The sequence below is a fragment of the Phodopus roborovskii genome, unplaced genomic scaffold (genome assembly GCF_943737965.1).
Source record: "Phodopus roborovskii unplaced genomic scaffold, PHOROB, whole genome shotgun sequence".
Taxonomy (NCBI): Eukaryota; Metazoa; Chordata; class Mammalia; order Rodentia; family Cricetidae; genus Phodopus; species Phodopus roborovskii.
Window position 1 is genome coordinate 17,872,627 of NW_026126485.1, and position 16,595 is coordinate 17,889,221.

At 44.4% G+C, this 16,595-nt stretch overlaps 1 protein-coding gene across 1 annotated transcript in view; it reads left to right on the forward strand.

Moving 5' to 3' along the window:
• Nucleotides 1–3,657: 3,657 nt before the first annotated feature.
• Mgat4d (MGAT4 family member D) overlaps nucleotides 3,658–16,595 on the forward strand; it is a 33,883-nt gene continuing 20,945 nt past the window's right edge. Inside the window, exons 1-2 of the mRNA XM_051194915.1 lie at nucleotides 3,658–3,840; nucleotides 15,738–15,896. Of these exons, the coding sequence (XP_051050872.1) occupies nucleotides 3,747–3,840; nucleotides 15,738–15,896 (253 nt within the window). The 5' untranslated portion in view covers nucleotides 3,658–3,746. The remainder of the gene's footprint in view (nucleotides 3,841–15,737; nucleotides 15,897–16,595) is intronic.

A 16,595-nucleotide genomic window follows, 5' to 3' on the forward strand; every position in this document is an offset into this window, starting at 1 on the left:
TACATTTCCTAATCTGTGAAGTGATTTTATCCTCCATGAGGCACAAAGGAAACTTGGCTCAAAGGGACCTTATTGATGACGCAAAGGAATTTGCATGGTCTATGTGTGCAATGCGAAGTTATGAAGTTTGAACTTTTTATTCTAAAAATGAACATTGAATGATCAGCTCATTAAACGTTCATTTCTTAATTATTGTTTCTACTGGAGGAATAGTGTGTGCACATTTTTTTTAAAACCTCAAAACATACGGTTGATTAGCTAGTAAACTATGCCAGGCTGTCTTCTACAAGGGACTACATACCAACCAACCGGCAAAAACATAGTGTACTATCAGGTGAAGCTGCTTAACAAAACTATTAGGAGGATTAGATAAAGGGGATTAGGAGTTAGGGGGAGGAGTTACATACAGCGGAGTCAGCAAAGTAAGATGCTTTACTGGATGAAGTGAGGGAGTATGCTGGGACAGCTTCAGTAGGAAGGCTGACCCTTGTGAACAATAATAGGGTCTAGAGGTCTGGGCATGGTAGTGCATGCCTTGTAATACCAGCCAGAGGGCAATATAGGCAGGAGATTGGGAGATCAAGGCCAGCCTGGCAACATAAGATCTGTCTCAATAGATAAATAAATAAATAAATAAATAAATAAATAAATAGAATCCTCCCACCCAACCAAGATTCCTGATCCCATTTCATTTGCTCAGAAGCAACCATTATCTGTACCTTATACTTCCAGAAACATCCAAGCCAATGTCTTCTCTGTGTTCCAGTCATCTCCTTGTTAACTCAAGGAGTTACATGATCAGTACACACTTTACCACAACTTGTAGAATATAAACTAGTGAAAGACACATAAACCACCATCTTTGGCCCAACAGGAGTGAAATATTTTTGGTGGAGACCATCTCCCTCCTGTCCCCAATCAAGTTCTTGTCTAGCCCTCCTCCAAGAATGGAGTAGGCAGACAGCAAAGAGTACTCTATTGTCACTCTAGGATTAACAGCTTTAACAAAATAAAAACTAGTTTGGACACATTGGCATGTAGGATTTTACTATTCAAGTGAAGACCTTCAAACTCTCAGTACAGCTGTTATAGCTCCTGAAAGCACACAGCTCTAGCAGATCACTGAACCTGCAGGATGACAAAGCCCAGAGTCATGTTCTTGCCGCCCTGCCTTCTCCACCAAGATGGTCTTTCTCCCCTTGGAACTATAAGCCAGAACAAACCTTTGTCTTTTATGTTTTTCTGGCCAGTTTTTTGTCAATGTAATGTGTAAAGTAACCAAGACAAGAAGAAATGATCATTTGACTTGTGTGGAGAGTCCAAGGGTGTTGAGGTGGGAAGGATGGTAGGAAATGTTTTGCAGTTATTGAGTAGACCATAATAATGGTGGAAAATATGCTCACATCCCAGAAAGACAGGAAAAGTGCAACATTAAGGTATAAAGATAGAAGTTTAGGATATGAAAAAGATACAATGCTAGCACCAAATCACTATGACAATGTCAAGAAAGAAATATTTTAAAAATCTAGCTTTTGATTTTACCGGTTGCAAAATTAAAATGAGCATGGCTAAGGTCCTTGTCATAACATCTTGAAGTCAAATGAGACAGAGAAGTGCCTGCCCTTCATGTAGTTTCAAGGAGAGTGTCAAAATGAAAGCCCAGTGGTCCCTTATAGTGAATGCCAGGTAGCACCAAACTCCTGGAGAACACTGGAGATCTCACCTTTCCTTATCAAAAAATGGAAAGCACAAATCCCCAACTCTGTGTTTTCTGTGACCCTAGGTAGCCCAGGAAAGACAGCAGCTCTTACAAATAACTCTTGACTATCGTGGTTTTAAGAAAATGACTGTTGTAAGCTGAACAGGCAGTCCAGCAAAATTAATGGGCTGTATCTGAGTGATAAATCAGACTAACTCTAACTCCCTGATAAAGTCTAGCAAGGTTGGCTATACAAATGTGTGTTTATGACTTTTCCCCAAGGATATCTGTTCTCTTTGATTTCATCACAGCTATCAAGACTGTATCTAAACACGGTTACTATAAAAATTGACTGTGTTTATCATGTTGATGAAGGTGTTGTGGTGATTAGCCCTTTGGAAGGATTTGATAGTTGTAGTGACAAGGAAGACTAGCCAGCTGGTTGGTCATCTAACTAGGAGTCAGAGCCCATCCCTGTCTATTTAACTTTGGCTAAATACCATGAACCTAAAACTAATTTTGGACCTCCACAGTTAGTCTGTTAACAATAAAACACACTCCTTTCAAGGGCTCTGCCAATGGAAAGAAAACACACCAAGAGTCTGTTTAACAAGCTATGAAAATATATAAGAACAGTGATCCAAGTGTGTATCAGTACCCAGGGATTCCAGCATATTCAAAGGGTTTGGGAATTTTCTGTTACCTTTTTATTTTGGTTTGGTTTGGTTTTTTGTTTTGCTTTGCTTTTTTGGTTGTTTTTGTTTTTTGTGGGTTTTTGTTGTTTGGTTTGGTTGACACATAATGCTGCCATCTGGTGGTAATCTGAATATTTGTGCTTAAAAAGTAACTGACAGAAAACTGGAGGCTGGCAGTTTGATACCTCTCTTGTGTTGCATTTACAGCAATACTCATTTTCTGGTTGGTTACCAGTTGAAGAGCCTGCCTGAGCTTTATCACCACGGAAGAGAGGAGCTACTCAAACAGGCATGATGGGCGGAACACCCGTCTGTTAGTGGAAGAAGTGTGGGCCGCAGAGTGGATGCTATAGTGGGACCAGTTTGAATGTCACCACCACAACGTGGCGACAACAACAGAAACACGTGTCTAGAAAGAAGTTTCTAAGGATTGTAGACATTTTATAGATGGTGGGGTGTAAAATCAGTGAGTCCGATTAGTCTAATGCCATTGATAAAACTGACAGAGCTCTGTAGATACAGAGCTCTCAAGGGAGATGCTTGGACACACTGAGGTGAGACATCCGAGCAGAAACAACGCAAAAACAGATTAGTTGATGCTCCAATGAGCACAAGAAGCTGTTGTGATGTGCTTCTGCGAATGTCTTCCTTTTCTCAGCTCTCTGTGGTATGGGTGTTCTCCATGGCTTTATGGTCTGGCAAGTTTGTGCGTGACCTGGCAGGGTTTGCTTACCCTGTGGCTGCCAAGAGCGCTTAGCAAACGCCTGGGAAACAGAGGGGCTGGAAAAGCAGAAAGGTGAAGTGTTTATCTTCATCTCAGGATCTCGCTAATCACAACTCCCATTAGCATTCAGGACGACATTCTCAAGCAGGGGGCTATCAAAATCTCTTTAAGCTCTCAAAGGGGCCAGAAACCAGAGTTCGCTTGCAGAAAAGAAATTGCTTATCACACAACACTGCCCGCGAGTCTCCAAGAGAGTTCAGAGTGAAAAAGGCTAAGTCAGAAACACGGATGAAGGAGATGAAGGGGCCCAGCGGCTGTGCCTTGGTGAAATACTGGTGAATACTCTAAGGGGGAAAAAAAAATCTAGCCAGGGCCAGGCAGCCCTGGGCTCGCTCACAGTTTCTCATGCTTAACCACCCCTCAGCCATATCCAGAGGGTTATAAAGTGCACTGAAGAAGGGACCGCGATCTAACCAGGCAAAGGGCCCAGGGACCCATCGACTGCCCAGGTGGGTCAGGGCGCAGGCGCGGGTGTCTGGGACGCAGGCGCCTTGCTTGGCCAGCCTCGGGGTGCAGCCCCCAGCCTGCTGCGACGCCGGTCGCCTCCACCCGCGGTGACGCCAGCGCGATGAAGGCCAAGAACGTGAACTTGCTCTTCGCCTCCGTTGCGGTCCTGCTCTTTTGCTTTTCCTGTTTTTGCATCTCCAGGATAAACCAAACCAGTAAGCCCAGGGACGGGAAGGTGACAGGGACGATCGGCCCCCATCCTGTTTCACTCGGGAGCCCTACCCCGATATCGCGGCTATAAGACCGAAGGAAGGGAGAGGAGGGACACCTTGGCGGTCCCCTGTCCCTTCCGCACCCTCTCTCTCTCTCTCTCTCTCTCTCTCTCTCTCTCTCTCTCTCTCTCTCTCACACACACACACACACTCACTCACTCCGTGGAGCGCACAATCCCATGTCCCCTGACGGTTGGGCTGTAACGGAACTTCGGAGCCACTGTGGGATACTGGCTGATGGATCCCCTTCTAGCCTCATGCTGGCAGTCCCTCCAAAGAGGCTCCTCTCCTGTCCTCTCCTGATCTTCCTTCTTCCAGACATCCCAAGAGCGCCAGAACCTTTCCTCTTTTCCCAATAGGTTTATATATTATCGGTGAGAATTTGCAAACACGTACAGGGAGACTGCCAGATCTAGTACCTAGTCTTTTCTCCCTTTAAAAATTAGCTGCCATTTGATTCCAGCACTCGGGAGGCAGAAGCAGGCCTCTATGAGTTCGAGGCCAGCCAGGGTTACATAGGCGCAGAAAATAAATAACAACTAATTTTATGGGTAGATAGCCTTTTTGTTTTTCTGTAAGTTAGTGGTATTAATTAATTTGTTTGAAGAGATTTTAAAATCAGTGAAGATGAAGATGTTTGTCTGTTCTTGTCTGTTTTGTGTAGTGAGATAGTCCTTCTGTGGCACTGACCACGCCCATTGGGGGTGGAGCCATGGGCGGAAGTGACCTGTGGAAGGAGGTTGAGGAAGAGCCGCAAAAAGCTCTCTTGCTGGTGGGACTGGGACAGGAGAGTATCCGGTGGAACTTGCTGGTGTTCATCTGTCTAGGTTGTAAGTTATTTCTCCCTGAATAAACATCTATTCGGCCTATTTGTTTATCCTGATCCTTAGTTAACCTCAATAGTTTTGTCCCCTGATGTGAACCCAGTCTTCAGGGAAAAAATGTGTATGGCACAGAGCAAGCACCCAATAGTTTTTGAAAAGAATGATTGGGTAAATGAGTGAATGAGTCGGCAAGTGTTCTGCCGTAAACATTAGATCAACGACAATGGCCGTGACAGAAATTACCCCTATCCATGGAGTTCCCACACTGATTACGGGGATAACAGCAACAACATCTATAGCTAAAGCATAGGACTCTCTGCATGAGCTCAGATGTTGGCTGGGACAGGAAAAGACAGTACCAGGCTCCAGCCGTGTTGTCCTTGTGGAGGTGCCACAGGGTAGATGCACAGACTGGTCCCCAGCCACTTGATGCCTGGAGGAAGAGGTCACATTGCAGAAGACTCTGATGGGGAGGCACCACTGTGCCGCCTTTGACAAATACCACCTGCAACTTTCTGCTCCTTCCCTGCCTGATAAGCCCTGGGAGGGCTTGGGTGGGGGAGGGTTGGGGTCTCAGGTAGTTTGGTTTCTCTGGATGATACTTCTGTGGCCCATATTCAGTTGTGGCTGCTTTTGGGTCTTGCTGGGGTCTCCACTCATCCCTTGATGTGGCCTATGGTCTCCATGAGCTGTTTTTCTGCCTTAGCCCATCAGAGCTAGGAATCTTCACCAAGCAGATGCATGCCTATGGTGACCCTGCAATATTGTCTCCAGTCACAGCTACCTGGAGATCCATGCCCCTTCAGCTTGTCTGCCTGGCAAATTGCTTTGCAGATGTCTCCATCCCTGTTCCTCTCCATTTGGCCCAATGGTTTGCAGTTTTCAGAGAAATATACCTCAGGCTGAATTGGGGGAGAAAAGACTGACCCTAAAGCACCCTTTTATATCTCTCCAAGGCTCTCTTTGAAGGGGAGGATCCCCCTACATACTTACACAAACAGGAAAGAACATTAAGTCCCAGCAACATCTGAATTCCTGGAAATATGAGAAACTTATTCATTGTTATTGCCACCATGGAGCCCATCTGGGGAGAAGAACCCCCATGTCCAAGTGGGAGAGTACTCAAGACCGTCATGGGAATGCCATCTGGAATTTAAAATATATAATATTTGCAGGACAACAGTGTGGGATGACCATTTCACAGGAAGGTAAAGGGGGAATGAAGATAAGTTGTACTCAATTTTAGCACTAGGGTAGTGAAAATATAAGAATTTGTACTAGATGCTATAAGTCAAGGGTTCATGTTGAAGTCTGTAGACTAACACTAACAACATAGTAAAATAGCATGCATGAAACTGAACCAGCAATTATAGTGAATTGAAGCTCCAAATTGAAGCTGAAATACTTCCTGAGTGGATGTGAAACAACTTCATGATGTTCACAAGAAGCACCTTTAAAAGACAGGAATGCCGGAAGGACTTTAGAAGAACATACACCCCCCAACCTGAGGCAAGGGGAAGCTGATAGAGCTGCATTAATATTAGCAAGAACATGGAGCAGAAATGTCTAATAAACTCGGGAAACTCCAGCAGCTGTGGAACCGCCTCCATTGCAGAGTATTTTGATTTCTTAAAGACTTTTTATTTATCTGTGTGTCTTAGTACATGTATAACATGTGTGTAGGCTCCTGAGAAGGCCAGTAAAAGGTGTCTGATCCCTTGGAGCTGAAGCTCTAAGCGGCTGTAAGCCATCTGATGTAGGTGCTGGAAATCAAAACTGAGTTTCTAGAAGAAGAACAAAGACTCTTAAACACTATGCTATCTTTCCCCTGGGAAACAATTCATTCAGGCTCTTTGATGAAGCACCGTGACTGAAGCACCGTGACTCGCTTGCTCGTCTTCCCAGCTGCTCCACCCTGGTTCCACCAAGGCCTGGGCACATCAGGGCCAACGGTATATGGTAATTTCTGTTCTCACAGGCTAATGTCTCTCTGTCTCTCCCTCTCCCTCCCCCACACCGTGTGTGTGTGTGTGTGTGTGTGTGTGTGTGTGTGTGTGAGAGAGAGAGAGAGAGAGAGAGAGAGAGAGAGAGAGAGAGAGAGAGAGAGAGAGAGAGCTCTAAAATCCTTCCTACCTGGATTCCCGGCCCCCTTCCCAGAGTTTATTATCTCTCCCTCCCTGGTCCTCAGGTGTTTGGGGATGACTCCATTTTAACAAATATAATCAGTTGACTAAGATTGCCAGCTTAGGTGTAACTGTCAGCTTATACAAGAATGTAAATAGGTCCACATCTATCATCCTGCACAAAATTCAAATCCAAGCAGATCAAAAGCTCAACATAAATCCAGTTACACTGAACCTGATAGAAGAGAAAGTGGGAGATGGCCTTGAATGCACTGGCACAGGAGACCACTTCCTGAGTAGAACACCAGGAGCACAGACACTGAGAGCAACAATTAATAAATGGGACCTCCTGAAACTTAAAAGTTTCTTTAAGGCAAAGAACACTATCAATAGGCCAGCCCTCAGAATGGGAAAAAAATCTTCATCAACCCCACATCTGACAGAGGGCTGGTCTCCAAAATACATAAAGAACTCAAGAAACTATACATCAAAAGTAATCTAATTAAAAAATAAGGTACAGACCTAGACAGAATTCTCAACAGAAGAATATCAAATGGCAGAGAAATGCTTAAAGAAGTGTTCAACATCCTTAGCCATCAGGAAAATGCAAATCAAAACGACTCTTGAGATACCATCTTATATCTGTCAGAATGGACAAGATCAGAAACATCAATGACAGCTTATGCTGGAGAGGATTTGGAGAAAGGGGAACACTCCCCCACTGCTGGTGGGAATGAAACTTGTACAGCCGCTGTGGAAATCAATATGGCAGTCGTGATGGTTAGTGCTGGATATCAACTTGACTGTATCTGGAATGAACTATAATTCAGAAACAAAGGGCACACATGTGATCTGGATCTTGAGGCTGGAAGACATTATGCCTTTGGTCCAGACCTTGAGGCTGGAAGGTGCCCCTTTAATCTGGGCCACACCTTCTGCTGGAAGCCTGTATCAGGACAATGGAAGAAGGGAGGGTTGGTTCTTTCCACATGTCTGCCCTTGCCTCGTCAGCACATCCTTTCCTTCCCTGGCATTGGAGCTTGCTTACTGGGGGAGAAACACACACACACACACACACACACACACACAGAGAGAGAGAGAGAGAGAGAGAGAGAGCTTTGTGACTCTAGAGAACACTGACTAATATAGCAGTTTCTCAAAAAATCAGAAATCAATCTACCTCAAGACCCATCTATACCATACCACTCTTAGGCATATATGCAAAGGATGCTCAACCACACCACAAGAACGCTTGCTCAACTATGTTCATAGCAACTTTGTTGGTAATGGCCAGAAACTGCAAACAACCTAGATGCCCCTCAACAGAAGATTTGGTACATTTATACAATGGAGTATTACTCAGTTGCCAAAGGCTATGACAGGAAATTTGAAGGCAAATGGGTGGAACTAGAAAAAAATCATCCTGAGTGAGGTAACACAGACCCAGAAAGACAAACATGATATGTACTCATAAGTGGATATTAGCTGTAAAGTAAAAGGCCCAAACGGGGATGCTTGGATCTCCCTGGGAAGGGGAAATAGTGGGTGGGGATGGATAAAGGGGGAGAGTATGGAAAGAGATGACTGGAGGGGACAGGCATTTCAGGGTCAGAAAGAAACCCGATGTAAGGGAAATTCCCACGAATCTACAAGGTGACCCCAGCTAAGACTCCTAGCAGTAGTGGATAGGTAGCCTGAACTGATGACCATCTCCTGTGGTCAGATTAGTGACTACCCCATTTGTCATTAAGAGCCTTCATCCAGTGATTGGTGGAAACAGATGCAGAAACCCAGAGCCAAACATTAGGCTGAGCTTGGGGAATCCTGCCGAAGAAAGGGGAGAAGGATTGTAGGAGCCAGAAAGGTCAAAGACATCACAAGGGAACCCACAGAAACAACAACTATGGAGCCTGCAAGGGACCAACCTAGACCCTCTACATCTAAGTGATAGTTGTGTAGTTTGGTCTATTTGTGGTCTCCTAACAGCAAGTCTGTCCCTAACACTTTGGCTGGCTTTTGAGACCCTAGTCCTCAAACTGGATTGCCTTGCCCAGCTTTAATACAAAGGGAGGTGTGTCATCTTACTGTAACTTGATATGCCATGCTTTGTTGATACCCATGGGAGGCCTGTCCCTTTCTGAAGGGAAATAGAGGAGTGGATAAAGGGAAGGTTAAGAGGGAGGGGACAGGAGGAGAGGAGGGAGGGGAAACTGTGGTTGGGTTGTAAAATAAATAATTTAATTAAAAAAAAAAGATTGCCAACTTAGAGTAGAAAATAAACTTGTCCAGGGTTATTTTCCTGTACTTTGTCCCATAAGTGGCACAAGGTACCACCTGTATCCAGTGCCTTTTGTCATTACATGGGTGAGTGACATCAGGTGGAGTCAGGTCATAGCTACATTGTGTTGGACCTTGTAAACCAAGACAGACAGTTTAGGTTTACTCAGTAACCCTCTGGGGTCCTCTGGAAGACTGGTGAACTGGACTTGAGGGCCAAATCCAGAGGTAAATAGCACAACCCAAGGCACTAAAGCATCTGTGATAATAAAGGTAAAATTATGGCAGGGGCCAGTGACCAGTCTTCCCAGGTCCTAAGGTGACCATGGGCTGGGAGTCTTACTAAATGCCCTTTCTAACTCAGTGAGCCTGGGGTGGAAGGTCCCAGAGACATCTACTCCAATGAGTACACAATTGATGACGGAGGCTCACGCTGCCTGACACTGCAGTCCTGTGGCCATAAAATATGACCTGTGAGACTGAGGCCACACTTGTCCCTTAACCTTAAGTAGTTTCGGTTTACACTTACCGTCTGAGTAGTGTGTACCATCTCTCTGCCAAGCTTTCCTGTTTGGCTGTGGAAGTGTTTCTGTTCATTACCCATCTTCAGCATCTGAATAATGATGCTGTGAGGGAAAAGTGTCTCTCTCTCTCTCTCTCTCTCTCTCTCTCTCTCTCTCTCTCTCTCTCACACACACACACACACACACACACACACACAGCTTAGACCTCACTGAAAAAAGAAAAATATCCCACTGGTTATCTTCAAAATTAAATAACATGTAAAATTACTTTTACTTATTTCTTTTTTCTCTTTTAAAATGCAGTTATGAGGAAATTTAAGCATATGGTTGTGGATTCCTTTGGTCCCTTTCCCCTTTTTGAGACTGTCTGCTAGGTAGCCCAGGCTGGCCTGAATCCCACAGCCCTCCTGCCTCACCTTCTGATGCAGTCGGATTTTTCTTTGGGCCACCAGCTCACAAATGACATGGAAACTTATTATTAATTATGAAAACTTGGCCATTAGCTTAAGCTTGCCTCAACTAGCTCTTATAATTTAATTAGCCAATTTATATTCATCTACTTTGTCTCATGGCATTACCTCTCTTCCATCTTGTACCTCCTGTATTCTGCCCATATCTGGCTGGCAACTCTATCTTTCTTCTTCCCAGAGTTCTCTCTCTGCCCAGAAGTCCCGCCTATACCTCCTATCTAGTCATTGGCCATTGCCCCGACCTGTGGGGCAGTCAACGACGAACCCGAGAACACCTAGAAGAAAATGGGGGTGAGGGATACAAAGAATGGACAGCAAGACAATGTCCTGATCAAGCTGACAAACTTTATTTTCTCAGGGGAGGCTTATATAGGACCGTGGGCAGGATGTGAGCAGGGTTTGCACGTAGCTAGGGCATGGGCACTGGCATGTAGCCAGGGTGAGAAGGTCAGTAGAAGGAATGCCCTAAGTTGTTTAGCTAATCTGTAATTGGCTGTAAATTGCAGCAGAAGAGATAGCCCTGAGCTGTGTCTTCAGCTGGCTGTGAAACTACAAGCTTGTACTTTGGAATGTTCTGCTGAACATCCTGTTTATTTCTTAGGAGAGAGTAATTTTCTATCTCAGATACCTGAGGTTGGTAATGGTCCCCGACAGGCCAGTCAACTTTCTATTACACCAATCACAGCACTTCATCTTCACACAGTGTACAAATATCCCACAACATCCTGGGTACTCACTGTATGCACCCACACTTAGTTTTATCCTTTTAAAAAAATCTGAGAGCAATTCATAGCTCTGTGAGAATCAATGATACTTAGGACCATATCCTACAAAAAAAATGTAGCTTTTTACATTTTTAAATATTTTTTGCAGCATTTGTTCTAGGTAAGGAATCTACCACTGAGCTGTAGTTCAGCTCTGGGACCTTATATTAATTATTTTGCATTCATCTATTTATTGGGGAGGCATGGTGCAGGCGTGGAGGTCAGAAAAAACTTTCAGGGTTCAGCTCTCTTCTTCTGCCATGGATTGAACTCAGGCTTTGTGGCAAGTGTTCTTTCCTGCCAGCCCCTTGGTGTTTTTGTTTATTTGCTTGCTTTTAGTAGATAGAAGTCACCATCCAGGCACAGTGGTGCATGGCTTTAATCCAAGCACTCGGAAGACAGAGGCAGGCAGATCTCTGTGGGTTAGAGGTTCAAGGTCAGCCTAGACTGTGGAGTTCTAGAATAGCCAGGGCTATGTAGAGAGAATCTGCATCAAAAATAAAAGTCACTTTGGTTCATTCTACATATAAACTGGGTTTTTCCCCCCACAGCTCCACAGTGATGCTCAGAAGGCCAACGTCTATAATTACTATTAAACTCAGGTTTCCCACATTAATTCTGTGTCACACTATTCCTACTCACTGCCTGAGTGAATGGGTTAGTACTACGAGCTTCTTACTATAGCTGAGTACCTCGACTCATCACAGAGGTCATGCAAGAGGCAGGGCCAACTGTCAGTTGTGTCTGTGAACACTTCTGTTTCTATGAGGAGTGCTCTCCAGAGAACATTCTTTTCATGTGTACCAAATTGGTCTTTAGGGGACTGTCTCAGGAAGATTGCATCACCCACAATGTAGCAACTCTAACACATGTTCATTTGGCAAAGAATTATGCAGGGGACCCTGATCACACACAGTGTACACTGAGGCCACACCTCAGACAGTATTCATGAAATGAACATGGGTGGTTCATTTCTTTTGACTAAAACACAATTCATACCAAGAATCACTAAAATCCCTTCTTATGTGGTAACTCCATTTGCTTCATTCATGCATCTGTGTGAGAGAGGGAAGTCACTGTTTCAGATACCTGGAATTTAATAAACCCACACCCCAAATATCTTGTTCTTAAGCTTATATTCTAGAGAACTCTCTGTTTGCTAAGCCATCATGTTGGCTGAAAGAAAAAAAGAAAGAAAGAAAGGAAGGAAGGAAGGAAGGAAGGAAGGAAGGAAGGAAGGAAGGAAGGGAAGAAAGAAAGAAGAGGGAATTGTTTATCACAGAAATTCACATTTTCTGATATAAAGCAAACCACTCAGTGAATTACTTCCCTGTACTTACCTGATACTTATGTGGCAAAATGAGAAAGAAGAAGGCAAATGCTTGGAGCATATAATGTAAGGTATTAAGCACTCTGTGGTGGATGTTTGAGACAAGGCCTCGGAGCATAGCCCTGACTGACCCGGAACTCACTATGTAGTTCAGGCTAGCTGGACTCATGTCACAAAGATCCCCTTGCCTCTGCATTCTGAGATTTTTTAAAGCAGAATTTCAATTAATATTTGTTCTTCTGTATGTCTGTAAGATTTTTTTCAGCTGTGAATCACTCCCGACTAACATCTAACAATGGTAACAAGAAAGCTGTGGTTGGAAGCTCATTCAGCCTGGATGCATGTGGACGTGTTAATGTTGAGAAGGATGTAGAATGATGGCTTACATGAGATGATTTAACCAGTGGCTTTGCATTCCTTCCCAATCGATACCCTCTTACTCCAGGGTACCATCTTCACCCGCATGACCCAGTGTGGGTCAGCCATGCTCACAACAGAGGGACAGATACAAGGAAGAAGGGAAAATCTTGGTACCCGTCTTTAAGTGTGGGGTCTAGAAAGAGCACATGCCTGCTCATATCGAATCCCTGCCTCAATGACATCCATTTCTTCCTTTCCCAGAACCTGTACCTGGTGACTGGAAACGATGGAAAGAACCGCTATAAAGATGCCTCAGCTTTAAGACCTTGTCCTAGTTTGCTCTCTGTTGCTGTGATAAAGCACTCTTGCCAAAAGCAACTTGGAAGAGGAATGGCTTTGTTTCAGTTTTGGGTTATAATAGTCTATTACTGAAAAAAGAGAAAAGTCAGGTAGGACTTCCTATCCCATGCAGCCTCCCAGCCAAGGGAGTGCAGCAGGGATCGTGCAGGATGCTGGGCCAGTCCCTGACCCTTTCTCACCTGGCTTTCTTACCCAGCCAGGTAATGATTCTGCACACAGTGAGCAGGGCTTCTCCTGCATCAATCAGTAATAAAAATAATTTTCTGAAGATCTGCCCACAGGTCCATCTGATCTAGGCCATTCCTCTCTCAGACAGCTTTAGGGTGTATCCAGTTGATAATTAAAGCACGATAGCACAGCCATTGTTTCTTTAAGATCATGTCACTTGTCACCTTTCTTTCAGTTTAGAAAATTATTTATTTTTTCCTTCATCTCTTCTAGCCTCCAGGACCTCATTCTCAGACTACGGCAGGCTTGCTATTTCACTGGGAAACACAAACATTAAAAAGAGAGCTTCTAGCTGGGCGGTGGTGGTGCACACCTGTAATCCCAGCACTCGGGAGGCAGAGGCAGGTGGATCTCTGTGAGTTTGAGGTCAGCCTGGTCTACACAGTGAGTTCCAGGACAGTCAGAGAGCTGTTACACAGAGAAACCTTGTCTCAGGAAAGAAGAAAAAAAAAAAAAAAGCTTCTAAATGCCCAATCCCTAACAGAAAGCCTAAATCCCATAAGTGCCTGTCTCGCCTATGCTTTGTCCTGTGCAAAAGCCGCACCTGTTGGAAGCAACCTCTTCACTCGGATGCTTCTTGTCTATTTTCACATGCTTCATCACTTGCCCCATCTTTCCTGAGTCATATCCATCAGCACACGAAGGCTGGTTTTCTCTTCTTAAAGAAAAGTAAAAAAAAAGTCTCTCTCTCACACACACACACACACAAATACACAATAGCTTCTAAAACTTTCTCTCAAGGAAAACTTCCCAGAGAGGGCTGTCCATCCTTCCTGTCATATTTCCCCTTCTGTTGTTTTCTGAATCCACAGCACGGTGTTCACCTTCATCTCCTCACAGAGAGCCAGGGCCCACTCCAGTCCACCTGTCAACACCTGACTGACTCTTAGTGTACTGAACAGTTTTATGTCAACTAGACACAAGCGAAAGTCCTTTGAGAGAAGGGAACCTCAGTTAGGAAAATGCCTGCATAAGATTTGGCTGCAGAGAATCCTCTTGATTAGTTATTGATGGGGGAGGGCCCAGCCCACTGTGGGTGGAGTCATTCCTGGGCTGGTAGAGGAAAGCAGGCTGAGCAAGCCATGGGCAGCAAGCCAGTGAGCAGCACCCCTTCATGGTCTCTGCATCAGCTCCTGCCTCCAGGTTCCTGTCCTGTTTGAGTTCCTGTGCTGACTTCCTTTGATGATGAACAGCAATGTGGAAACACAAGCCAAATAAGTTACTCTGGTCATGGTGTTTCATCAAGGCAATCGTCACCTTAAATAAGATATTTAGTCAACATGAGGCACCCTCCTCACATGGTGCCTGGAATGTTTCCCTCCTCCATAGCTAAGCCACCTCAGTCTCCTTAACCGGCTTCTATGCCTGCCAAAATTGAACATCCTCAAATCTATCTTCCTTCCTTCCTTCCTTCCTTCCTTCCTTCCTTCCTTTCTTTCTAATGAATTTTATTTAAATTACAAACAATCTTATTTTACATATCAATCCCAGTTCCCTCTCCTTCCCATCTGTCCCATGCACCCCTACATCCCCCCATCCCATCCCCCATTCACTCCCCAAGGAGAGTGAGGCCTTCCATAAGGGATCATCAACATCTGCCAAGTCATTTGGGGTAGGGCCTAGGTCTTCCTCCTTGTATCTAGGCTGAGAGAGTACCCCTCCATGGGAATGGGCTCCCAAAGTCCCTTTGTGCACTAGGTAGGATAAATACTGGTTCCACTGCCAGAGGTCCTATAGACTGCCCAGGCCTCCTAGCTGACACCCATGTTCAGGGGGCCTAGTTTGGTCCTATGCAGGTTCCCCAGCTGTCAGACTGGGGTCCATGAGCTTGCCCAGGTCAGCTGTCTCTGTGGGATTCCCCTGCATGGTCTTGACCCCTTTGCTCATCACTCCTCTCTCTCTGCAACTGGATTCCAGGAGTTCAGCCCATGTTTAGCTGTGGGTATCTGCTTCTGCTTCTGTCAGCTACTGGATGAAAGCTCTAGGATGGCATTTAAGGTGAAGGGCATTTAAGGTAGCCTCTCCACTATTGCTTAGATTCTTAGTTGGGGTCATCCTTGTGGATCTCTGGAGATTTCCCAAGTGCCAGACTTCTCTTTAGATGTTTGTTTGCTCTGGCAATGCTGGGCCTGGGATCCAGAGCCCAGTGCATGCTAGGCAAGCCCCACTCAGCTACATTCTCGGCTCTCTGTTTACTTTCCCACAGATAAATTCTGAAGCATCCATTTACAAGAAGATCAATGAGTTTTCTCTATAATTACAAACTGAATGTCACATAATAAGGAAAATTTAGAAAACATAGAATACAAAGTAAAAGAGAAAAATTATCATTGATATCATTTCCCACACATGACTGTTTTATAACATTTTCTTCTTTTAGCCATTTATATATGCTATATGTGTATTATGATATATATTCACTTACAGCCCCATACATATAATGTCATATATGTATAAACCTATATAGAGTACCATACATGTACAAACCTCATGTATAGTGCTACATACAATCCTTTGTTATTGGGAGACTTCATTTTGCCCACTATATGCATAAACTAGATATTTCTGTTTCCTTTGCAGGCAGTGAGCTGAATAATTGCAGAAACCATATTTTGGGGCTTAAGGAAAATATGCTACGATTAAAAAACGAAAGTGAAAATTATCATCAAAATCTAGTGCAAGTCATGAATCAAATGAAGTATGAAATTACCCAGGCGGCTAGCACATCAGAAAATGTAGGTGCGTGTTGCTTTTACCTTTGTGAATGGTTTGTCATCTGTTTATATAAACTTGGAGACTTAGATGTAGGTGCTTCTGATTCTAGGTTACTCGCCCCCCCCCCAGCAAACAGTCCAGTTAGCGCAGTGTTTTATTGAGAGATACGCAGCACAGCACTCGGGCAAGACACCATGGCAGCAACCCCCACGTTTTCTGAGTTCTACCATCTCCATGAGCAACTCAGTAGAAGCATCCCTTATCCCCGGCATCATCCCTCGCGCCTCTTCGCCTTCATCACCCTGTGCCGGAGGGCCATCCCAGTGTTCCCTTACCATCTCTACTACACTGGGGCTATCAATCAATGTGAGCCCTACTCTGTGTATCTTTTTCAAAACTGTAGAAGGAATCATTTAGGAATGATGTGAATAGAGTTGCTGGATGTTAAGGGGCTACAAAAAAAATTATGAAGTTACAAATTTTAATGAGGTTGTCATCAATCAAAGTAGCAGGAGCACCAGTCCCAACACTTCTTTACCTTTCCATGCTCCTCCATCCAGGACTGGCAGTTCTGCTGGTTTCTGGTACAGCTCACAGTGCAGGGCTGAAATTAAACACTGGCTTAAAAATAGATACTCATCAATAACCACTGAACTGTGACATATAGAATCATGATAACAGTTATTTGCACATGTTTCCTTGAGCACTAAGTTTGTGGATGAA